The sequence below is a fragment of the Sebastes umbrosus genome, chromosome 19 (genome assembly GCF_015220745.1).
Source record: "Sebastes umbrosus isolate fSebUmb1 chromosome 19, fSebUmb1.pri, whole genome shotgun sequence".
NCBI classification, from domain to species: Eukaryota; Metazoa; Chordata; class Actinopteri; order Perciformes; family Sebastidae; genus Sebastes; species Sebastes umbrosus.
The window spans coordinates 19,910,865-19,936,482 of record NC_051287.1 but is presented as its reverse complement, the minus strand read 5'-3'; the positions used below and the strand labels follow the sequence as shown (position 1 = coordinate 19,936,482).

Below are 25,618 nucleotides of genomic sequence, written 5' to 3'. Positions count from 1 at the left end.
TCTATCCTAGCTTTTTTTTTTAGCTTGTTTTTATTTTCTAATATTTAATGTTTTTATAACTGTTTTAATTATTGAATGTTAATGTAAAGCACTTTGAATTGCCCTGTTGCTGAAATGTGCTATACAAATAAAGCTGCCTTGCGTTGGCTTGCCTATACATAATTTTTTTTATCTTGTGAAAAGGTTAATTATATTATTCATTAATTGTAGAGAAATTGCTCACATTTATCTCAGTTTTAAAATCTCAAAATAAGATTTTACGACCTTTTATTGTGAAATTCAAATATAAGCGTACCCGGAAGTGTGTGTCAACCGTAAGAGACGTTCACGGCGCTCCGACATGATTCAACCATTAAACTAGTTTAGTTAGTTATTGACACTTTCTAGTCCGATAGTGGCTTTTATTAACAGTTAAGTTGTCTGTTTAAGTAGACAGGGAGAAGATTTACTTTTACTTTTATATTTATCTTGACTTGTAACGGAGAGGATAACTGTGTGAAGCTACTTCTGGATCAACAGCAGCCCTCTAGTGTCAGTGTGAATAGTGAGTCTTTAAACGCACCTCTTTCTCTTTATAACGTGTTTAATGTTAGATATAGACTATATCTATTATACTAGACAGACCTGGTAGCGTTAGCCTCGACTTTATAACAAGTTACTGTTGTTATTCTTCGCGTGAGTGTGAACTCCTGTGAGAGTGACCTTTGACCAGGACTGATAGAGACTGTTGCCTTCAGGAACTCACACATACTGTAAGAAGAGTATATATGCGGAACTGATCATGGCTGATGTTTACTCCTCTCTGTACAGATGCTCCAATAGTGCAGTAGAGAACTAGACAAACCACAATGAATCCACGGACCCTGCCACTGAGAGCCCTGCTGTTTCTGGGGCTTTGGCACACTGGGAGAAGAAGTCTAGCCTCAGCTCCACCAGAGCTGCAAGATCAGCCCAAAAAGATAGGTAAGCCTGTCCCAAAAAACACATCAATCATTCTTTCTATAACTAGAATACCTACTCAATTTGTTCTTCCATCTTCTAAAGTCTGACACACTGGAGGATAGACAAGCATTATCCTCCCTATGATGCTTAAAGTAGAGGGTTCATAATATTATATTTATGTGGGCGAGACCTCACTGTGACCTTACCCACAATACAGTTGCATTGACATATGTGAGCAAGTAAAAAAAAATAAAAATATACTTGAAGTACATAAAACTTAAAGAAAAAATAGATTATCAGACGTCCTTCCTTCCTGCAGCTGTCAGACTCCACAACCAGCACTGCTCCCAGTAGACCACTTACACACCAGAAAAACTGACATAACCTGATATTTTCAGGTGGAATTTCATTCATTCATTCATTAATTTCATTCTCACTGTGCAATATAATTTTCCACTCGTGCAATTTTTTAATACAAGGGTGATATAATATGTATATACTGCTCCTATTTTTATACTTCCTTCCATTTAAATGGTTCATATTTTGTTACACTTTGTTCAGCTATTTTTTTACTTTGTTAGCTGATGCTTCTTGTTTTTTGCACTATCCCCTTTGCTACTGTACACTGCAAATTTCCCCACTGCGGGATTAATAAAGGAATATCTTATTTTATCTTATCATCATTTGCATATGGTATAATTTGTGCAAATTAGGTTGCTATCTGGTGGCACACTCAGTATGAGTTTACAGTGAGATGGCATTAGCAAAAAAATCCCATCAATACTGCAAACTGCTGATTAGTTGTCCTCCTGTAGTGCCTTGTAAAATTCATCAGTCAGTTATTCAATATGAAAGATCACCAATAATTTGATGGGCTGATTTCTTATATATTAGACAGTAGTCTGATCCTCTTTTTTTTTTACCTATGATTTAACTGAATCAGGATCTCATAAAGTCACTTCTAAAATGATATTGCCGTTGCCAAAACTATAAGGCCTCATCAGAGGGAACAGAATGAAAGTTGATTAATCAGTTACTCCATCGATTGTGATAATAGATGAATCATTTATTTATTAGTCATTTATTGAGAAACAAATGCCAATCATTTGCTGATACCAATTAAATTATTGTACATTTCTTGGGTTTTAGACTGTATTTCAGATTAAAAAAGACGTCTCAAAACGTCACCTTGAGCTCTGGGAAAATATTGTAGCGGTTCGTCTTAAAGTTGCTGGTCGGCCAGTCAGGTCGGGGCCTGACAATTTTTTATAGTCAGAGTCTTGTCAAACACTACAAAGGGTACATGCATCAGAATACACCATATAAATCACATGAACCCTTTTAATCATTGCAATGAGACTCAAATAACCTGGTTGATTTTCACCCTCTTAAATAAATCACAAAACCACATCTCTTTAAATGCAACAAAGAATATATTGACATTTTGTAGACTGAATGATCAATAATAATAGTAATATATAAAATAAGTAATCTCACAAAAGTAATGCTGCAGGTGTCAAATAAAATAAAACTGGGGAAAGTTCATCTTATAAATGTGCATATGGACCAACAGTATAACCAGCGCTATTATTCAAATGAAGAATAATTAATGAATCAAATGAAAATATTCACATACATATTCAAGTGACCTCAAGAGAATGATTCCAGCTGTTACAAAGTGGATTCACTGTGTTGTCATTGCTCCTTTTAAAGCTGTGGTCGGAGCAGGCATAGGTGGCACAAGTGCAGCGTTTTACCTGAGGCAGGAGTTTGGAGCCGGGGTGAAGATCGATGTGTTCGAACCTGGCGTTGTTGGCGGACGACTAGCGACGGTGAAGATCGGAGAGTATGAGTATGAGACGGGAGGCTCCGTGATCCATCCTCTGAACCTGCACATGAAGCACTTCATTGAAAAATTAGGTAACATATCCTAATTTAAACAGATTCAGCACAAACACATGAATAATGGAAAATATTATTGGTATGTAATCCACCATATTTGAAACTTAGAGAGTAACCCTCTTACTATATGTTTGTGTTCAGGTATTCCTCCAAGGACAGATGTCCCCTCTAAAATGGCAATCTTTGATGGAAAGGAGCTCACGTTTGAAGAGAGCGACTGGTTTATAGTAAATTTCTTGCGCATGCTCTGGCGATACGGGTTCACCTTTCTCCGAATGCATATGTGGGTGGAGAGTATTATGGACAAATTCATGAGGTGAGGAGGAAAAGTAGTTGTCATGGCTCCTAAATCTCAACATGAGATCCACGAATATCAACACAGGTGATCATGTAAATCCTTTTATTCACAGGATCTACCAGTATCAGCAGTTTGGTTACTCATTCTCCAGTGTGGATCGGCTCCTTCACGCCATGGGTGGCGATAGTTTTCTTACCCTGCGGAATCAGACCCTGGAGGAAGCGATGATCGGCGAAGGATTTTCGCAGACCTTCCTCAACGATATTGTCGTACCCATCGCTCGAGTCAACTACGGCCAAAGTGTCCGCATCAATGGCTTTGTGGGTATGTTTGGAATTACGTATCCCAAGGTTTTTGTTGAAAAGCTCTAAAAAATAGAGGTAACATTTACTGTATGTGTTGTCTTCTAGGGGCAGTGTCATTAGCAGGAGCAGATTCAGGCCTGTGGGCAGTGGACGGAGGCAATAAGAGGGTGTGCTCAGGACTGCTGTACCACAGCAAAAGTGAGCTCATCCCTGCCAGAGTGACGTCGATTTCAGTAAAAGTCCGACCATCCAAGACAGGTACCTTTCACATTCCTTCATTTGGCAGAACTGGTCATTTTCTCCCACTGATGGATTTCTAATATTCACACTTTTTTAATGTCAAATACTTAACTTCCCTCCGTCTCCCATTTTCAGGCACAGTGGCAAGTTTCTACGAGGTTAACTATGTCGGAGAATCAGGCTCAGCACACTCTCTGTACGACATAGTGGTAATAGCAACACCGCTACACCAGGGAAAGTCCGACATCACCTTCTCGGGTTTCTCCCCTCCAATCCCCTCTCACTACCCCGGACGTTACCACCAGACTGTCGCCACTCTGGTCCACGGCATGCTCAACATGTCCTACCTCGGGACCACCGAACCGGCCTCGAAGTTCACCGTGTCTGACGTCCTCACCAAAGACTCGGAGGGCTCCCTCATCAACAGCCTGAGCTCTCTTGACCCCGTGCACATCCCTGAGGGTTACAAACGCCCCCCCGCCAGCCAGACCAAAGTCTGGAAGGTGTTCTCCCAACAGCCGCTGTCCCAAGAGCAGCTGCAGGACATGTTCCTCTCCTGGGATTCAGTGTCGGAGACTCGGTGGCTGGCTTATCCTTCTTACCACCCGCCGCACCGTAGGACGCCTCCCTTCGTCCTGCACGACCGGCTGTACTACCTCAATGCTCTGGAGTGGGCGGCTAGCGCCATGGAGATCAGCGCCATCTCTGGCAGGAACGTGGCCCTGCTGGCGCACCACCGCTGGCACCAACAGGTTGACAAGATCGATCAGGAAGACCTGCACACCCGACTAAGAGGGGAACTCTGAAAAAGCAATAAAATACGATCAATCAAGTACAGTATAAACCCGCACAGATACTCATGGACACCGCCTGCTGCACTATGATAACACTCCTGTCAGGGCAACTCTCTTTCAGGTATCTGGGGTGCTCTGACCCCTTTAAACTCAAAGGACAATTCCAGTTTATTACAAGTTGGATCTTATTGTTGTAGTTTTGGCCATCATTTCTATTTTGCTCATCAAAGTAGTTGCTAAGATCTGGGAAATACAGTGACGTCGCTATAATGACAGGGAAAAGAACACGAGCAGTCAAACAGTCAGACAGGTTGTACACGAGTCAACGTATTATCTAAACTACTTTACTTGGAGGTAAAACCGTTTCTAATCCTTGTGCACACATACAAATATGGTGTTTTACAGTTAAACCAGCAGCCGTTCTCCCAAATGTGTCTGCTACTGGGGGGTTTGTTTTAAACCTATCTGACTACCCGTCTCTTGCCCCGTCTCACTTCTTTTTTAGCGTTGTCTCCCTTCTTTCCCAGATCTCAGCAACAAGTTAACTTGGTGAGTACAATGTTATTCTTACCAATAGGAATATTGACCGAAACTAAGAAAAAAAAAGACCAACTGGAATGATCCTTTAATCACCCAAACAGTAGCCACCATGGTTCATCATTCAGCAGCAACAATAGCACAAATCACACTTAAAGGTGGGTCAACAATGTACTGTGCTGAATTTTGTAAATCACTGTGAACCACGCTGCACTCCAGGGTAGACACACGCTTTTTAAGTGTTCCTCTGTCTTAGAGTGTGTCTTGAACAAATTTGTTGATGTTTTTTTTTATGTGCACTGCTGCAGTTCTGAACACGGTACAGCTAACGTCTTGCAAATCAGCTTGTTACTGCCCTTTTATTGATGTCTTCTGTCTCTCTACCTCCTCAGCAGACATATGTTGTCAGTGAGTACAGGCAGCTGTCAGCAACAGACTTGTGCAACTAAGACGTTGTCTTTGTAAATCGGATGTCATTGATTTCAGTTAAGAAAAGTATTAACAAGTCCATGTTTACTGATAAATTTAATAACTTGGACAGTCTAATCACGCTGACGAGGTGTATGAATTCAGCTTGTTAAAACTATGATTGTGCCTTAAATATATCTGAGTAATCGGCTTGCATCTTTATTACATGATAAGTCTCCCTTTAATTTTGGAAATCTTTTGTCCATTGGGTCTTCCTGTGTCATATTTAATGAAGTGAGTCAGATCACCGGGACCAAACTGAAAGAGCACAATGCATTTCTGTGGAGGAGAATCTGTTTTTTAAAGTAGCCTGTGCCTGTGGTTTATCAGATGTCATGCTACTGTACCTATGTAAACCACTTTCATGTTCTTTAGCTACTTTGGGAAGAAAATTGTAGTTTGCTAATTGTTTCTTAAAGCACTTTTAAAGGTGTATATTTCTAGATTTTTGAAAGAAGTTTTCTGGTTGTGAGTATATGTCAAGACACTGTAGCAAAAATGTTAATAGTGCTGTTTAATTGACGGAAAAGTTTCAGGTTTACACTTCTCTTTACAAATGCCAAAAAAACAACCATGTGGAGTATTTTGTCTGGCTTCTTCTGCACAAATAAAATGAGGCTCTTATTTACAAAATTATTATATTAAAATATAATTTTAATCAATACTGAAACCTTCCAAACTAAACAGTATGTTTTGCAAGTGTTTACAATCACAATAAAGAGATGAGACTGTGTCTGCTTTGTACTCTTATTTGACATTTTACTCCAAAGCCATATCTGGTATGTATTAAAAGATGGATTAAATTGTGTTTGAATCACTTCTCAAGACATTCTGCACTCATAAATCTCACTTTCTATGAAGCAATTTGCAAATTAGATGAAGTGTGTGATGGTGATATTGATGCCCATTTTATTCTCGCTTGTGTATCAGACTCAACTTGTACTCTTGTTTACTATTTCTTTCTATCTCGTTTCACTTTTAAAATCCATTTGCATCCTCTCTTTGATCTGCACTATTAATTGAGGAATTGTCTCACTGAGCGACATTGTGACCCATCATTCATAAGCACATGGACGTGTGGTGAAATCACCATTTCCATCCCCCAAAAAGGAAATGAACATTGTTTTCAGCTCTGATGCAAGGACTCCTGTTTTTTTTTCTCTTTTGTATCAAACAGACACAGTAACACCCTAAATAAAGGCCCGTGTGACTGAAGGGCAAACAATGGGCGGCATTGACGGCCTGAATAAGGCTACGTCTGTGTGGTGATGTACCACCCAGCTGTCCTCTCAGGTAGGGAGGGACAATGGTACCAGAGCCGCCTGTCCATGCAAAGCATGTGATGTGACTGAAGATATAAGAGGCTGGAGACTGACAACAACCCAAAATCTTCCACTACCCAGACCACCAGCCAAGATGAGATTTCTAGTGCCACTATGCGTTTTCCTCGCTGTAGCAGCATTTCACTCCGGTAAGAAAAAATAAATAGTTATGATTTTTAAGGGAATTAGAATATGACTACAATTTAAAATGGGGTGATCTCCACTGATGGAGGGTATAATCTGGTATAAACATTGGAGTCTTGTTTGTTTTTACATATGTTTACTTGATAATGTGCTTCGACAGAAAACCCATTCATGCCTATTTAATACAGAAGATGTTCAGTTATGTATTTATTATAAGCCTGACTGATGTACTTACTGACCGATGTCTTTATGTACTTGTGATGATTTTTAGCTCTCTCAGCTTCTCTGGAATCTGCAGAGAAAGAGGAAGTAGTTGCTCAGCCCGGTGAGGAATTATTGTCATAATACAATTATCAACAATAATAATAATAGTTATGTAAGGGTGATGATACTTGCATGCTTCAACACTGATGCAAATGCCTTGTGTCTTTCATGCAGATGGGCTAAGTGAACTGCAGAAGATAGGTACTGTGAAACTGATGTTTGATGTGTTTTATGTACTTTATGTTCAAGTCTGTGTGTATTAATTCACCTGGCTGCAAGAGTGGCAGCTTTTTAATTTGCTTAATAACAGGGCTGTCAAAGTTAACGTGATAATAACGTGTTAATGCAAATTTGTGGCACTAATTTCTTAAACGCATTAACGCAAATTGCGATTTTTAGGTTGTAGCAGCCTCAAAAAGCTAGAGTGAAGATACTGCTATCATATGAAATTAGAAAACCTACAGAATCCATGTCATGTCATACTAGATTGTCGCAAAAGAGGCTAAATAACGCTCCAAACTTGTGTTAAATTTTGGCGAGGAAAAACTGGCATGGCCATTTTTCAAAGGGGTTCCTTGACCTCTGACCTCAACATATGTGAATGAAAATGGGTTCTATGTGTACCCACGAGTCTCCCCTTTACAGACATGCCCACTTTATGATAATCACCTGCAGTTTGGGGCAAGTCATAGTCAAGTCAGCACACTGACACACTGACAGCTGTTGTTGTCGGGCTGCAGTTTGCCATGTTATGATTTGAGCATATTTTTTATGCTAAATGCAGTACTTGTGAGGGTTTCTGGACAATATTTGACATTGTTTTGTGTTGTTAATTGATTTCCAATAATAAATATATACATACTTTGCATGAAGCAATTATATTTGACCACTCCCATGTTGATAAGAGTATTACATACTTGACAAATCTCCCCTTAAGGTACATTTTGAAAATTTGCGATTAAATATTTTAATAGATTGACAGCCTTACTTTATAATGACACAGGGAGACTGATCAGTTTGTGAAAGCCACCTACCAGACTCACTTTTATTTGATCTGTAACACTACATTTCTTCACTTTTATTACTACATAAACTGCCCATTGTCTTGTATTGCGTCATCCTATCACTCTGTGTCCTCAGATCAGATGGAGTTTGAGGCCGCTCAAAAGGGTGAGGCCGCTCAGATGAATGGTAAGTTTGACAAAGTCCAGGGCAATGACCCCAAACCCCAAATGAGGCAACTTCATAAGCAAATATACCTTTCATTCATTGTGTTATTTTTAACCCTTTCCTGTGCAGTTACAGAGGAACAGAATGAGGAAACTCGCTACCTTGGTAAGAGGAACTACATGAGTTTTGACCACATTCAAAACTAATAAATGCTGATTCAGGCTCAGTTTGTAATGCAATCTTTCAAACATTTTACATGCAGAGGCCGTTAAAGATGGATCTGGTAAGTTATACTTATATACTATGATGAACACCTGAACATATTCATCGTGTGTTAAACGCCACCTGTTTCCAACAGTGGAGGAGCAAACTGGAGCTCAGGATGACAACACAGGTGTGTAAAAAAAGAAAACATCCTGCTGGCTTGAATTAAAAGACAACATGTGATCTTTCTGTACCTGATATCTCAACATTACGTAACTGTGAAATCCTCCTCCAGCAGAGGGAGGTGGGAACTCTGACGCAGCAGCTCAAGAGGGTGAGAGAGGTTTTACTGTTCAAGTATCCGCCTGCAGATGGTGATAAAGGACAGATTAGAAAAAGGTCTGCAGTACCTCAAAGTACACTAACATGTAAAATATCACAATTTGTGACTAATATCTCACCCACAGAATCCCAGTCTGAGTCCTCTGAGGAAGCAGATGGTGAGATTGCGACACTAAGTTTTTATTTCAGCACATTTAAGCTGTAATTTCAGCCCCTTTCATTCTATCAATGACAATTTGTGTCTATTATTTATTGACAGGGAGACAGAGGAGGGGTAAGTGATGTAAATCTACACTAAAACACTACAACTAATACATTTTTAGTTGTTAAACTTCTTTTATTTAGTGATAAACAACAATATAAAGTACACAGCAGTTTGTCCAAATAGGATTTAAGAGTTTTTTTTACTGTCTCTAGTTTCTTTAAACTCAAATTAATTTTCATGTCTTCCCAGAGCACCATGAGACAGTGTCAGAGACTGTGAGCAGTGTGGGTAAGATCAAGTAAAATGGCCACTGACTCACTCACATACTGATGAATCCCACACTAAAACTACTTGCTGTGACTCTCCATTTTCTCCTCTGCAGATGAAGCCAATCAGGATTCAACCAAGAAGGAACAAGGTGAAAACGTCTAAATGCCACACACACATACATCTGTAATGATAAATGTATCCTTATCTGTTCACTAGTATTATCCAGAGACGGTGGTTAACTTTTTTTTTTTTAGGCGGACTCGTAGTACCTGCTGAGGCAAGATGTGGTGAACTGTTTTGAGCAACACAGTGCAAGTCAAATTGTAGGTTATGCAATGAACAGAATGTGCAAAACAGAGCCAGTCAGAGCCGGTCTCAGCTAGATTCAAATGGTGTTAAAAAGCCTTTATAGGTCGGGTTCAAAATCAACTGTAAAATGACTCAAGAGCACTTATAAATGCACAGCTCCGCAGCTTGTAAAAACAGTTTTAATGAGTAAAAAGAGTCAAAACAAATGTTCTAGAGAGATATTTGAGTCAGCACAGAGATTGGTTGGCTGCTTGACCTCCAAAATAAGATTGTTTATTTGAAAAACAGTCCTCCTTGTATGTGAGTAAATCTAGGACAAGAATCCAGGGCAGTCTGAGACGTCTGTCCCCAGGTAGCTATTGTCCTTGATTTATACTGTATCATCTGCTTCTGGTTATTTTTAGACCAAGGATGCACTGTCCCTGCCCTAAAAGATGCCAAACGGATTGTTTTAAAATTGATGAAATTCCTCTGGTCCAAGGTTATTGATGCGGCGATAAAGGGTCATCTTTTAGATTCAAATTCCTGAGAGGGCAAAATCCCGACCGACTTTACCATTTTTCAGAGGCTGTAGCAGGAGGTTCAGTTTTAGAGGTAGAGTGAAGGTACAGCTATCATATGAAACTGAAAAACCTAACAAATCCATCAGTACCAACCAGGTCATGGTTGCTTGTCGGTAAGGAGACAAAGTAATGCTCCACATTTGGGCTATATTTTAGCAAGGAAAAACTGGCATGGCCATTTTCAAAGGGGTCCCTTGACCTCTGACCTCCAGATATGTGAATAAAAATGGGTTCTATGGGTACCCACAAGTCTCCCCTTTACAGACATGCCCACTTTATGATAATCACATGCACTTCTGGGCAAAACACATCCAGTTTTTTAATGCAGTACAAATTTGTTTTTTTCGCCTATTCTAAAATGATGTGTTTGCATATTTCTGCATACTGGGCTCCCTAAATATTCGTGGAATTGCATAAATTGGGTATCATTGTAAAGCTGAGACTCTTGTGGATCCAATGAGCCCAATTGTATTCATGTGTGATGATGTTAGTCCCCATAGCAGCCATTTTGTTGTAGCGAGACCATTTTTTTGTAATTTGACCTCTCTGTATAAAATGACCTGTGGTGACCTCTAGGATAATCACAGCCTCATTAAACTTTACAGCCATAAACTAGAAACCTAGGGCATTCAGAGGATGTGTAGCTTTCCTAGGTATATGGACAAAAACAGAGTTTCAGAGCAGTTTTCAGAACAGAAGTGAATTTTTGAAGCATGGCTTTTTCTATGGTGTTCCTCAAGGTCTTGGTGACTAATGTGGTATTTTGGAGGGATTATTAATCATATTTATCAATTCTCGATTGGTAAAAAATGGTTAAATTTTGCATAAAATCTGTGTAACAAATGGTATCAACCCAAAAATTGCTGCAAAAACATACGAGACATAATAGAGCATAGGATTGACCATCATATATTTCCATTATAATGCTCTAAACCTTTATTCACTTTTAAAACATATTTAAATAATTAATTAATTAATGTTTTTTTCTGATTTATGACTAGAACAACTTTGACACAGTGCCGAGCTGCATCTCAAATTAATCTTCAGTTTCCCAGCTTTCAGATGATGGACACCACTTCTATGTGACATCTACTGTTGACCTGCTATCTCCCCCTAAAGAGCCCCTGTACTCCCCCTAAAAAAAGACAAAAACAGGTCTGTTGTGGGTCTCAGAGGGTTAAAAAGAGAGAATCAGCCTGTAGCAGTAAATCCTAACCCTTTGGGGATAGATTATGCCTCGCTTTGTGCTCTACGGCAGTAAAATAACACTGGTAGTCATCATTCATCACTACCTGCGCAGGAGTGAGTGAGTGAGTCATATATCAGAAAGCCCTGGATGTGAATCATATAACTGCTCTGAGAGCCCTGGAAAACTACTGAATTGTGGTGTGTTTGCAATGTAAAGCTAGCGTAAAGGAATCCTCTCTTGTCTGTCCCTGCGTCACAGATGTACTGGAGTGAGAAAGCGCAGCAGCACGTGGATCCCAGCGCTCTCTCATTACCCGGTGTCTGAGCGGCACTGAGCTTACTGCCAATAAAAAGGGAACTATTCCACCTATCTGTGCATCCTCTGTCCTCTTTTGTTTCATGTGACAAAATGCTTCTGTGCAGTATTTCAGAGCTGCTTATTGGGATATTTACTCAGATAATACAGCATTATTTTACCACAAGAACCTGACTTTGAGTGTTTAAAGTACAATACATTGTTGGTATTTGTGATATATATTATTATAATATATAGGTTTTATATATTATAAATTAATGACAAAAACAAGTTCAACACCAGTATATTTTCCCATTTTTATTTGTTTTTTTTTTCATCCACAAGTGTGGACTATAGTATGTTGATGTGCATTAAAAAAAGAAAAAAAAATTCTTTGGTACCTAAAGGGAAAATCAAAACAATTAAGGCAACTACAGCATCTATAGATCTGATATGCATTTAGTACTGCAGCCAAATGACCACACACTGGTGGCATGCAACATATGTCTGCCTGATTCAAACAGCTCAACACCAAACCACCTAGTTAAGATGACTTCCAGTATGGGGTTCCTGTTCGTCCTCTTTTACAACCTTCAGGCCGAGAAAGAAAGAGGAAAGCTAGAATTACCCAAACGACTGGGCAGGTGCAAACATACTGGGAAGTAGCCGATACACGGTGAACTGGAAAAACAACGCTGAAGAAGGCCCAAAGCATTTAACCATCAAAGATGATGCAATCAAGTTTTAACAGGAAACTTAAGAGGTCTTGTATGACAGCATGTGTTTCTGTTAGTTGACATTCTGCTGTTACATTTCTCAAATTCAAATGGCTGATAATTTCAGGCAGTTATTTCTGTGCTGATCGATAAGGAGGAGCCTCAGGAGATACTGATGAAAGAGCTGGATTGTAGATAATCCACTGACTTCAACGATTAGGGTTTTCTCATTTCCTGCCAGAGGTGCGCTGATTTTTTGATACAGTATTTCATATATTCTGAAAGTGGTCATCCAGTGTGTACTATTAGTGCCTCTACCATAGTCAATTATTCCGATAATTGTCATAAAGACGAATGTGATCGCATAAGTATGGTAGAAAACACTGAAACTCTCTGAATTTACAGTCAGTTTAGAGTCAATTTTGTTCTATAACAAGAGGGGGGACAGCAAGTGTCCCAACAGTTTAGGGGATACAATGAAGCCCGATGGAAAACATTAATGCATTAATAACAATTACTTGGAATTGAGGAAAAAAAACGCGCACATACACACAAACTTGTTTTCACCTAAAAATACTGCTTTTGCATCTACGTTACTTTCAGCATGTGTTATGACTGGAGAGTTACATCGACAAAAGGCTTATACTGCATTTCGATTGTTCATTTCTTTCTAACATGTAAAACAATTAAAACAGAACATGGTTGTATATACATAGTTGCAAAGTAAAAAAAAATATGGAAGAATGAGTATTAGAAAAAAATCAGTTGATGCTTTTAGATTAACTCGTTACAGAATGATGAGATATGAAAAAGCAAGTCAGAACAAAGAAATGCAAGCTTCCCGCTAGAAGTAATGTGGCCCAAATGGAACAAACAGCAAATTCTAGGTTGAAGATGATGCAGCCAAGAACCACAGGCCCATATCACAAGTCCTTTCAAACATTTCTATTTTTTTTCCTTTTTCTTCCAAAGTTGTTGGCTTGAGGTAAGCGATATATTTTGGCCTTCCAACTTTGCTCCTCTTCTCCTGGTGCGCAATGGAGCGGTTTCTTTCTCCTCCCCTGCTTGGGGTGCAGCCCGATTGCTCAAAGGATGCCATAGATGAAGATGGCCATGATGGCGGCACTGATCAGACCAGAGATGGGCACAGTCACAAACCACGCCATGAAGATGTTTCTGAAGAGACGCCAGTCTACTGCCTTCCTTGAGCGCAGCCATCCTACTGCAACCACAGAGCCCACCTGGAAACACAGCAGTTGTCAGATAAATCCCATCATCTTCCTTAAGGCCCTGACACACCAAGCCGACTGCCAGCCAATATCGGGCCGTCGGTGAGCATCTGCCGCCCTAGTCAGCAAGCCAACGAGTAAAGTCAAGAGGATAAACACAGAAGGCTCTTCTTATTTTTCATCTTCAACTCACCTGATCACTTCAATACATGGATATTTTCACAACATGGCCACCTGGAATGAAGCTAAGTGGCGAGCGATAGTAGTGTGAAAATGGTCGGAAAACGCTGCTTTGTTTCATGTACGTATCATAACAACGGCTTGTATATCCGTCCTAGTCCTAATCCGTATAGTCCTTGGTCTTCCAGTTTCCCTTTTTGATTGACAAATACAGACTACTGTCACCTGCTGATTAGGAGAGCTATTTCCTTTTACGCAGGCACAGAACATGCATGGTATTTGGCCATGAGCTGTAGTCTTTGCGGTGTGTTCGAGTGCAACTTTTTGACCAGGACACAGGCAACGTGAAGCAACAAAATGGCTGGCCTTCATCACCGCTACTTCTTCGATATCCGTTTGGTGTATCTGGGTCTTTATACTTATGACTTCTAATTATCTGTCTGAAAACCTAAAATATAAAATTTTATTGAGGAGAAAGTTGCTCCACATTTGGAGGGTTTCCTAGACTTGATTCCTGTTTACTTTAGCCTCCCTCACACTAAATAGGCCCTTTCCCCATGTCTCAGTCTAGTTCCCAGACCACAGTGTTTGACCAGCTTACCTTGCAGTGGGTGGTGGAAACAGGCAGGCCAATGTTAGAGGCTACCACGACAGTCACGGCTGAGGCCAGTTCGATGCTGAAACCACTGCGGGGGAAAAAAACAACAACACTCATGTCTCTGGTGGATGTGTCTGAACATGCTTGCTAAATTCAAAAGACTGGTAATGTCTGAGGAGGATGTGGTTTTATGACTAAAAAGAATGTTATCTGTGGAGTCTATACCTTGAGGGGGTGATGGGGGTAAGGTCCTTGCCCATGGTCTGGATTACTCTGCGACCCCACACCCAGAGTCCGGCGCAGATGCCCACGCCGCCGTACAGTAGCAGCCAAATGGGTGTGGGCTCATTTGAATACACACTGCTGGATGTGTAAACCAGCCACAGAGCTACAAGTGGTCCAATGGCATTACTGCAGAGGAAAGAATGACATTATTTCAACAGGGGTCAAAGATTCTGACTGAGTTCAACCTTGACAAGTCAAAATGTCATACAAAAAAGTGTCATCCATCAGGCTGATGACATGACATCAATGACTGATATTAACATGACATTGATGACCGATTATAACGTGACATTGATGACTGATATTAACATGACCTTCATGAAGGTATCTGCCTACCTGACGTCGTTTCCTCCATGGGCAAAGGATCCGAAGCAGGCGGTGAGAATTTGGAGGAACTGGAAGAGAGTCGAGACTTCTGGCTTATCTGCCTCGAGCCTGTCATCATCCAGAGAGCTTTGGCTGCTACCTGCATCCTCCTTCGCCATTTCTAGCGTCACATCAGCCTCTCCCAGAGCTTCAGGAGTCGTGTGCTCGGCCACAGCGTTGCAGTAGCTAGTGTAACTGTCCATACGCACGCGCTTCCTTTCCTGACCCCCTGGCACTGCGCCCTTGTCGCCATCCTCGTAGGCACGGTAGTCCCCTTCCTTATGCTTGAAGTCTCCGTGCATGCCGATGATGGCCATGGTGTAGGAGGTGTAGCTGTTGTTGCGCCGGATGGGTCGGTCACCCCCCTCTCCCATGCAGTCGCCGACTTTGGCCAGGTGGAGCTTGTGCAAGAGGTCCTTGTAGAGACCCGAGTCCTTGTGGACTGTGTGGTACTGGCTGTAACCGTTACTTGGAGCTTGTGCTGGCCTGTTGTTGAACTGAACCTGGTTGTTGAACTGGACCTGATTGGCTGAATGCTGGTTGTTTGGTTGAACCAGTTTGGGGGCTGCAGAAAGGGGTAAAAAAAAAAAAAAAAAAAAGGTCTTAAGTTGTATCAACTTCATGTATGATATGTCACGATTATATATGTAGCAGTTACATCACACACCATTAAGCTGCAAAAGATGTTTCTTGGCAAACTTACCACCATTTGCATTGCTGTAGTCCGTGTCATCAGAATCTCCGATGTCAAACGCCACCCTGCGTTCCTTATTATTGTCAACATCGTCAGAATCTCCGATGTCAAACGCCACCCTGCGCTCCTCGGGGGCAGCCTGGGGCTGAGCAGAGGGGCTTTGATTGTCAGCTGGGTCGGTAGGCGTAGAAGTCTCCTTGGCAGTCTGTTTCAGGATTGGACACTGGGCCTCTCTCAGCTCCCTTTTCTCCATCAGGGGGCTCTCAGAGGGGCTGGAAGACTTGATATCGCCTAGTAGGGGAGGAGTTGGAGTGAGGTATTGCTTGGGTCATGTCCAAACATACACACTGTACAGAAGAGAAATACTAGCACATCACATGTGTTTCCTTTCAACCCGAGCTGTAGGGAATCGCAAGAATTGCATAACCAGAGTCAAGAAAAACCCCCTTTGACCTACAAATGCCGTGTTCCAAAAGAGAGCCCCGGTGTTCACAGGATCAGATTAATGGATTATGACCTTACAAGGAACATATTTAAACTACCGCTAGCAGCTTAACTTATGAAAGACGATGAGACTCAACGCAGCCTGTGGCTCACATAACATTTGTTTGTGGTTTTAAAGTGCACCAGATACTCTGTGCCAATATTTTCTATGTGATAATCCTACGAGTATTCTGACTAGTTGGCCACATTGCGTCATCCAAACTGGTCAAAGCCGTACATGAAGCACTCAAGTCACCCTCAGCCGTCTACCCACACATGCACTGCAAATGCCATGTCGACACCTTAAGGAACCTAGGCTTATTTTAGTCAAGGAGGTAAAGACCAATTAGTGGATCACTATGACCCAATTAGGCTGGAGGCTGATCTAGACAGGTCGTGCTTAGTCAGATAAACCTGCCGTTTCTCGGTTACTAGAAGAGATACTCCACAGGTAAAGACAATATCACCCAAAAAAATATTTTAAGAGTGGTCTCTCTGACAATTAATGAGTTTATCAACATTGCTACAAGTAGCGAAAACTAAAAGACCTTTTTTTTTTTAAAATCAAGTTTTGATTTTATGTTTTGTAAAAGATTCTATTGAGAACTAAATGTGTGGGCCACGGTAATACAGCTATTCTGCAATCTGCCCCAATTGATTGTTAATGCAATAACAAAGAAGGCAAGACATAACCTGTTATGAGGGAGCACTGAATACAAAGCATTGTATCGTTAACAACTGAGGGAACTACAAAACATTTATGACGGTTAAAATGAATGGTGTTCCTCTTCAACACTTGAGCCACACTATTGGTGTGTAAATGCAGAAGGCTCTTGGGGTTTTTGCTTTAATCCAGGATTATAGAACAAAAACTGGTGACAATATTTTCAGATTTCATTAGAACGACTCCATTATGACAAAATATCCCTGAGCTCCATTTGCTGGATTAATGAGCCCTCAGTGTGAATAGGTTGAGGTTACATGTACAATGCGGAAATCCCTCGCTTGTCCAAAGGCGGTGAGGAAAACCACAATTTCAGTGGCAAGCAGAAACTGGTGACAGGGATTTGAAAACTGAATCATCAGGTGGCCAAAAAAAGAATAATTAAAAACCATAAATGTGACTTACGTTCAATCTTCTTCTTGAGGCGAGGGCAGACAATGAACCAGACCACAAGGGCGGTCAGCACAGAAAAGCCCAACGAGATGAGCAGGGTGCCCCACCAAGGTACCTTGTCAAATCCCAGCACTGAAGGACCGCCAGGTGCCACGGAGAGAATCAGACGCACAAAGGAGAGTAGAGAAAGGCATTTTTAAAAAACAAGGCAGCAGATGCTACCTTTAACACATAAAGTTGACTGAAATAACAAACTTACAACTGAGCAATTTTATAAAAATATAAGTAAAGAGAGTATTTTAGTAAGTCAACATGAGTTCACGTTAGGAGGAACTTCTATTCTTATTTAAAATATGAATGGTACCATTAACTACAGGGGAACAGCAATAACATCTGATCATGTTTGTCATCTTTTGACTCTAACTGTTAAAAGCTGTATTGCCTCACTGTGCCACATCCTAGTAAAATATGGAAAGCATGTGTACCCCTAGATGTGAACAGTTATGCAACATCCAAAAGGTGAAGGAGCAAAAATGTCACCATGACCCCAAAAGGCCCTGCCAACACACTGCACATAGACAATGAGCTCCTTAAAAGGTGACATTACTTAAGGAGAAAAGAAAAGGGGAGTCCTTCACTGGAGCTGTTTGCTGTAGCAATAAGGACACCCTCTTGCCAAGACTGCAGCAAAGCCGATGCAGCAGAGGTAGATAATAATGCAGCACATGCTGGCAGAAAGCAACTATTTAAATATCCCTAGGGAAGCAGTTGTCTTTGTCACACAGAGAGGATGAAAATTCAGCGGTGTGGTTAGGAGAAAACAAAAACAAGAGCTGCTGAAAATTCCAACAATACCCGCTCTGGTGAGGTGACCTTGGCCATGCTCAATTAAAAAAAACTAAACAAAATACACATCCACTAGCTTGGGACTGAAGTTTAAGATAAACAAAAGAAAACATTGACCAAGGCTAAGCGATAAGTGTCTCGGTCGGCGTGTTCATTTGAGTTCACAGTGCACTCTCTCCACTGAGTCACGCTGCAGCATGAGACTGCAGAGCACCTAACTGATGTTTATTTAGTTACGCAATGGAAGCTCTCTCCCGTCAGGACTGGAGGAGCATTAGAAGAAAAACGGGAAGGAGGCTCTGTAACAGCTGTTCCTCCTGTCTTCCACTGTACATGAGCTCACATATAGTGGGACATCCAGTAACAGGTGTGATTCAGCTAGACATTACTGTGCTGTAACACTCCGAGGAATTCAACAATATAAAGGGACAAAAGTACAACCCCGAAATGACAAAGGGGCCTAATACAAGTCACATGAACCCTCTTTGTCATGGTGACTTGTTTGTAGGCAACTTCTTACAAAATATAAAAGAAAGGATTTAAATAGCCTAAGTCCAGCAGTCTGATAAACACTCCCACACAAAGGGGTGAGTTTATACCACAGCCATGCAGTGGGATGAATGGGACTGCACAGGAAATTGACTTTAACCACGGCTGCGTTCCAACCCCCTCCCTTAAACCTCTGTATCCCATGGCCTACAGTACACAATAACATGTTTTTTTCCCCCACTATCGTACGTGCATCTCACCACCAACCTAAATTACAATGAGTGGCAGTTTATGACTCACTTTGGCTATTTGTCCTCACTTTTGTCTAGAACCCAGTGTAGCACTTAGCAGGAGTATTAGGATTAAGTGACAGCTGAATTAAGTCTCAGCACTGAAGGGATCTGTAAGCCCAATGTTCACTCCTCACAATAAGTATCCATCCATAACAATAGCAGCCTCTGAAAACACCTAAGATTTTGTTTCAGGACCATGGCTCAGGTTAAAAAAGATGTGTGTATCAGTTTTATGTTCCCGATTGTTAGGTGTCCCCAGAGCAACCGTCGCTACCGGGTGTTTGTTTTTCAGAGGTTAGCCCAGGCAGAAAATTCGTATCCAGCTAAATGCATTGAAGTTCGTCAATTGAGGCTGGTGTGGGGGGGGGGGTCAAAATGTACTGTCACTATGACACTCAGCATGAAACAGGCTTTTCTCTGAAGGCCAGCCACGTGGACAGAATTCAGGGCAAATTCAGCTGATGTAGGGAACAGTTCCTAATATCTGAGATGCCTAGAAGAGTTTAAAGTGATTTTATACTGAATTAGAAAGCCACAAGTCTTCATATCCAGGTGACAAACATTTGTGGAACATTTTAAGAGGGTATGAATTATATCCTAATTTTGTTTATGTGGTAGATTTTCATTTTACAATGAATGGGGTTGCAGTGGAGTGACAGCATCTGAGTGATTTATAAGGTGTGAAAAACCCAAGTCACACTGAGCCTCGTCTGTAAAGGATCGACAGCTGACCCTCAAATTCTTTGGCCCAAATTGCATGCACATGCTGACTTGAGGTCTCTGGCACTGGCGTGTATATTGAGTATAGGAATGTGCTGTGGGATGCCTGGTGTCCAATCGCACCAATATGATAAGAGCAAGATCAGGGAACCAAACATACTGTACTCAGCTGGGTGCAGATCTCGCTGCTGCATTAGCATGCATATATCAGCAATAATGAGCTGTTGTTGTCCTGCTTGCCAGTGTAGTATGCTATCCAAAACTGGACCAGAAATAAACATGGGATGTCTGGCTTCAGATGATAAAAACAATATGTTTTAAAAAAAAAATAACATGGACACTGAACTAGCTGTGATTCATGCTTTTTCTTATTATTATTGTTATTATTATCATCATGCAGGAGGTGATGATTCTCAACTGTGGTCTCCTGGGGCTTTAACAATGAGATTTCCAAGTGTGCGTGGCGACAATTTAAGAAGATGCAGTGGGTTTGTTAAGGTGTCTGAAATGCAATCTCGCACCTTTGTTTATGTGAGGTACCCAAGTACAGGTCCTCGTGTACAGTGGGTTGAGGTGTGAGGGACTTCACACAACTGTACAGAATGTGCCTGACTAAGCAGGGCTATGGGCTATGCTGGAACTGCAAGTGATCTCCTCTCTGTGAGCGTGCTGCTGATGTGCATGCACACATCAGCGCACAATATCTGGTCAAACTCTGGCCTGTAGCAGCCATTTAATGGCCCAGGCCAGCTAACATCTTGAACTGTTAGGCCCTGTAGAGAGAAGAAAACAAAAGGAGCAAAAGTTGCTCATTTAATAAAAGAGATTCTGGAAACAGGTATTCAGAGCATTTTTTTTTTTTTTTACAAATTCTGAGCAGCAATACATTTACAGGCAGCGGACAACTATGACCATTTCCAACGCCCTCTTTACTTCTCTTTTCCTCCTTCATGTCTGAAGGGCAGACAGTGACGTCAAGAGTTAAGTGAAATCTTATTTCCATCTCCCTGTTGTGCTCCGCTCTAAAACTTCATTCCAGCTATGACCCACATAGAACCACAAGCAAGAGAGTCCCAAAAAACATGTTAAAATAAACACAGCTTGTGTAAAAATGGTAAACAGTCTGGTTCAGTCTGGAATATGTGTGGGCATCCGGCTGTCTGATGGAGCGGTTTATTTTAAGCTGTGGCTGTGGGCAGGCACGCAGAGCAAAATGACTGAAACAATGATACTCACTCGGAGCTCCAGTGTACAGGATAGAGAACAGGTTGATTCCCATAGTCACAGCGTAGAAGACAGGCAGGGCCCTCAATCCGTTAGGTACAGGGTCTTTCTACAGGGACAAAAACACAGCACCAAGTCAGAAAAACAAATTCCACTGTATGAACAGAAAGGCCCCATTTTGCTGTCAGGTTACAGTAATTTGAATCTCGTATGTCGTCGATAAAGAACTGCTTCAGAGAACAGTAGCTTGATTCTCAGCATGTAACAAACATTTCCTCTATTTCATTTTGGCAGTACAGTGTTGAAACTGACCTAAACTTTATCAACCCGGAAGGTTCTTGTCCCACTCACAAAAACACATACCATCTACAATTTGATAACAGCCAGCTTACCTTGTGTAAGATGAATACACGCACAATGTAGAAAACAACGGCAGACATTATTCCAGACAAAAGGGGACTCAGGAACCAGGAAATAACTGCAAATTAAAGAAATATGAGCATTGCAATTTAGTGGAAATGTAGTATCTGAAAATTCTGTCACTAAAAAAAATATTTTCTTCTAGGAAATGCAACTCCTACTGAGAAACAATCCTGACATGTCCGTTCTAAACGGGAAATCTCACCTCAGCTTCCGTCTCAGGCTATGCCAGTTTTAACTATTGAGTAACTATAATCTTTCCTTGGTAAAGGGGACATTCTTTGGCAACATAGCTACCTGTCCCATGGACAGGCAAGGTGGATTATGTTATATTTCATACAGTCATTCAATCAATAAGGGATATTGTTGTAACCTCAGTATAAAATTTCAGGCCTTTTCCATTAAATAATTGACATAAAATTGTATTATTTTGGATCCATCTTGTTGTTTTTCTAAAAAGGGCAGTCTGGTTTACATCAGGTTTGGGCTTTCCGTAGAGGAACATAGAGCTGAAATCCACCATCTAATGCAACAAATGTGAGAAACAACTTGTGAAATCAGTACCGCTACTGTATATTCCTGTAAAGCTTTGAGTAAAATTGCCTCATGTTCTCTGACGTGCACTGAGCTCATCAACGTCCTGCCTTAACCACCTGGACAACCCAGCCAAATATTCCAAAACATTAGGGACTACTGGAATCACTACTGATGTATGTATCAAATAATAATATTTCAAGTTTAAATACATTCCATATTGTATGTGTTGTGAATTTAGCTCTGAAGCTGCAACAGCCATTCATACATTTCTAACATTGGATTGTTGACCTGAGTATTGAAGGTCAACACAGACATAACACTGGCTGATGTATTATGATGATATTACTGCATTACCAAACACACCCTGTCATTATAATTAACATAGTCTGTGATGCATTTCAACCAAACACTGAGGACGTTTCTAGGTCAGCTGATTAAGAGTGTCCGACTTACCAATACGGAGAAGTTCAATCCACTTGACTCCCTGCTGGCCTCTGGCCACCAGCGAGAAGCCAATAGTAGCACCAACAATGCAGTGTGTTCCAGAGATGGGGAGCTTAAGGAAGGAGGCGGCCAGCTGCCACACAGCAGAACCTAATGAGAATAATTAAATTGATCACATTAAGCTGACGTGTTGACCTCATTTCAGCTTTTCCACATACCTTTTCAGATAACTTTTAAAAATCAGCCAAAATGACACATATTAATACATTAGAGGGCTCTCAGCAGTCTAAAGACCTGCCCTACTGTGGCAAAACACAGTAGAAACTAGTAAAAGTTAAAAACTTTTGATGTTTATAGCCTTTTCATATGAATTCTTGGGTTCAATGATCGCAGCTTTAACTACATATAAGATAAGCTGCAGATACTCACCAAACATGGCACTGATGGATCCAGCCATCAACACGTGCTCAGAGCCATTGTACATGCCCACGTCGATGATACCCTTGCGAATGGTTTCGCTCACTTTGGCCCCAAGGAGCACAGAGCCCAGTGTCTCAAACACCGTGGCCAGAATGCATGCTTGTCGCAAGGTGACCACTCCAGAGCCCACGGCTGTGCCAAATGAGTTGGCAACATCATTGGCACCCACGGAAAAGGCTAAGACGAAGGCGATGATGAAGCCGACAATCAGCAGCCACATATACTCTGTCAGAGCAGTCTGGGTAGCTATGACTGCTGTGCTGGCCAGTATTATTGCAGTCGCAGTTGTGGAAACCATGATTATAGACTATAGAGAAATTACTTCACAATCTTAAAGGGAATAAATGCCTGTCAAAATAGCTACTTAATGCTATTTCTAAAACAGCAGTTAGTAAAATAAAGAGGTAAATGTTAAAATAAATAATTAACTTCTTTAGGCCCACCTGTTATAAACAGGATGATTCAGCAGTGCAAACTTGTGTTCACCTGGTACTGACCAGAAAACAGTTAAGGTAAACAGAGGTATAGTGGGGGCTTATTGCTATCCTGTAATTAAACTAGATCTGTTTCTGTTTCTTTGGTGCTCAGATATCAAACAGATTGAACAGACAGCCATTGTGCAACTGTAACTGCAGATGAGCAGGGGTACATCCTGAAAAAGATAACACAGAAAAAGGCCTGCTTTAATAACAGTTTTCTTATCATGTGCAGGAGAGAGGAATACAGAAAGACACTGACAACACTCAGGAGGGTTCCAAACAGGTGAATCCTCTTTTACAACAGAATAAGATAAACAAACGCAAGAAGTGTGGAAAAACCAGTAGTAAACGCTTTGCCTTTCCCGAAAAAAAAAACACAATCGGAAGCCATTTTTAGTACATGTCGCAGAAGGAAACAAGGAGGTTATATTAAACCACCGTCCTCCACAATGTCACCCAGACACTACACCTGTGTAACAGTTTATTACTGTTATTGTTTAGCTCTGCTGATCGTGATAAGGAGATAAGGAGTGTCTTTATCTATAGGAGACATTATAGTGGTTTCTACGTTTCCACGTGTCGTCATCCATTCATAGAACAGAGCCGTGAACACGACCATCTGTTCACTAGATGTTAAGTCTTTAATTAATTTAACATAAGGCTGACGTTATATCCGCTATAAACGGCTGCTGTGCTTATTATATATACGCAGTTACAATCATGTTTGACGTGCTTTTTTTGTTGTAAAAGGGGAAGCCACCGGATGTGACTCAATAAAAGGAACAAGCCACCAGCAGGTTGAGTGTCGTGTCCAAGGCCTATAGAAGGAGGCTAGGACACTGGTCTTGGAAACGGGGTATGACGCATGCGCAGTGTAACCGAAGCTGCGGTCGTGCGTTGTAATTGGCTCAATTTCGGTCAGATTCTACTGTGCATGTGCATATATGACGCGCGTCCCAGCCTCCTTTTATAGGTCTTGGTTGTGTCTGCCCGTTATTATTAACGAGCTGCTGGACAGATGGTCAATACTGTTAGCTTCACATTAACGTAAAAGACAAGGCTTCATTTAACCGTTAACCGTGGTTTGAGCCACACGTTACGTATATCTGACGTCAAATTCACATAATAACCTCTCCTAGGTCAAACAGTCTGTTTAGCTAACCCACAGAACCGTTCGCTAAGCTAGCAGCTAGAACACAGCTATATATAATTTAGCTTTACGTTAACGTCGAAATACGCGTTCAGGAAACATAAAGAGCTCTTTACTCTAAAAGAATAGTCTAAATAAATGATAGCACTTACCACACGTTGCAGTTGTCAGTCCGGTGATGAATGGCTGCTAATGCTAGCTAGCCAGTGAGCTAATTAAGCGCGCACCAGACAAGTGTCGTTACGATAGCGCGCGCGGGATAATGTAATTTGTAGATCGACTCCGTTCAAACAAAAGATGCCGGACGTTAAAACAAAGTAGGTAGAGTGACTACGTCAAAAAGCTGTTTACTGACTATCGATGTGAAATAACTGTTAATCCAGAGAGGAGGTCTCAGTTTGAATGAGAGCGTCTCAGCCGCATGTGGCGAAGAGGAGAAGTAGCTGGTGCCGGTGAGCGGAACAGATGTTCGTTTTTATTGGATACACCCAGACAGAGACCCGGATACGCCCTCAGGAAGCCCCGCCCACCGCCCACAGGAAGCCCCGCCCACCACCGACCAGCTGACAGCAGGAGTTATTCTTTTTCTTTTTTTATTTACTCGTCACGCGTTCAGTGGATGTTCCTCAGAAGACCTCACTTCAAGAGAAGTCCTCGAACAAAAATATTAGGAACACACTCAGTTATATTTCTGTCCCTTCATCTAGATGTTTTGGTCTTCCTTATTTGTGGATATGCAGTAGGTGAAAATAAATAAATGCTGCATCAATGACATGGTTTACTTTTTTAGTTATTATTTATTTTATTAACCCCTAGCATGTTATGTTACTTTATTTTATTTTATTTTATATGTTTGTTTTTATTTATCCCTTCATTTCTTTTGTATTTACCTATCAGTTAATTGTTTACTGTATTGTTCACAGATTTAAAATAAAGTCTTCAAAAAAAGTCCCTCTTCACAGCAAAGTCATCTTTTACAACATTAATTTTCTCATATATTACTAAAAGGATAGTTTCCTCAGAAGATCTCACTTAAAATAAAAATGAACCTCTCTATGTTTCCTCCAGTTCAGCAGGTCTTGAGATGTGACTCCAGCACTGTTGGG

At 41.1% G+C, this 25,618-nt stretch overlaps 2 protein-coding genes across 2 annotated transcripts; one reads left to right on the top strand and one right to left on the bottom strand.

Annotated features, from left to right (window-relative positions):
- Positions 1–296: 296 nt before the first annotated feature.
- pcyox1 (prenylcysteine oxidase 1) lies at positions 297–6,215 on the top strand. The gene is made up of 7 exons (XM_037753228.1): positions 297–544; positions 811–963; positions 2,656–2,862; positions 2,986–3,160; positions 3,255–3,466; positions 3,553–3,705; positions 3,823–6,215. Exons 2-7 carry the CDS (start codon positions 849–851, stop codon positions 4,491–4,493), a joined length of 1,533 nt encoding a protein of 510 aa, XP_037609156.1. The 5' UTR covers positions 297–544; positions 811–848; the 3' UTR covers positions 4,494–6,215.
- A 5,852-nt stretch (positions 6,216–12,067) lies between these two features.
- On the bottom strand, positions 12,068–24,982 carry slc20a1b (solute carrier family 20 member 1b). The gene is made up of 11 exons (XM_037752366.1): positions 24,665–24,982; positions 22,833–23,535; positions 22,413–22,553; positions 21,395–21,480; positions 21,015–21,111; positions 17,443–17,562; positions 15,840–16,121; positions 15,107–15,701; positions 14,711–14,896; positions 14,489–14,573; positions 12,068–13,719 (listed from the first exon to the last, which is right to left on the bottom strand). The coding sequence occupies exons 2-11, from the start codon at positions 23,179–23,181 to the stop codon at positions 13,564–13,566; spliced, it is 2,097 nt and encodes a 698-aa protein (XP_037608294.1). The 5' UTR covers positions 23,182–23,535; positions 24,665–24,982; the 3' UTR covers positions 12,068–13,563.
- Positions 24,983–25,618: the final 636 nt, after the last annotated feature.

Coding starts and splice junctions, on each gene's coding strand:
- pcyox1 (XM_037753228.1), top strand. CDS start 849: ATGAATCCACGGACCCTGCCACTGAGAGCCCTGCTGTTTCTGGGGCTT. Junction 3,161..3,254: donor ATTATGGACAAATTCATGAG/GTGAGGAGGAAA, acceptor TTTTATTCACAG/GATCTACCAGTATCAGCAGT. Junction 3,467..3,552: donor CCGCATCAATGGCTTTGTGG/GTATGTTTGGAA, acceptor GTTGTCTTCTAG/GGGCAGTGTCATTAGCAGGA.
- slc20a1b (XM_037752366.1), bottom strand. CDS start 23,181: ATGGTTTCCACAACTGCGACTGCAATAATACTGGCCAGCACAGCAGTC. Junction 21,112..21,394: donor GTGTATTCATCTTACACAAG/GTAAGCTGGCTG, acceptor TTGTCCCTGTAG/AAAGACCCTGTACCTAACGG. Junction 16,122..17,442: donor CCTCAAGAAGAAGATTGAAC/GTAAGTCACATT, acceptor CTCCCCTACTAG/GCGATATCAAGTCTTCCAGC.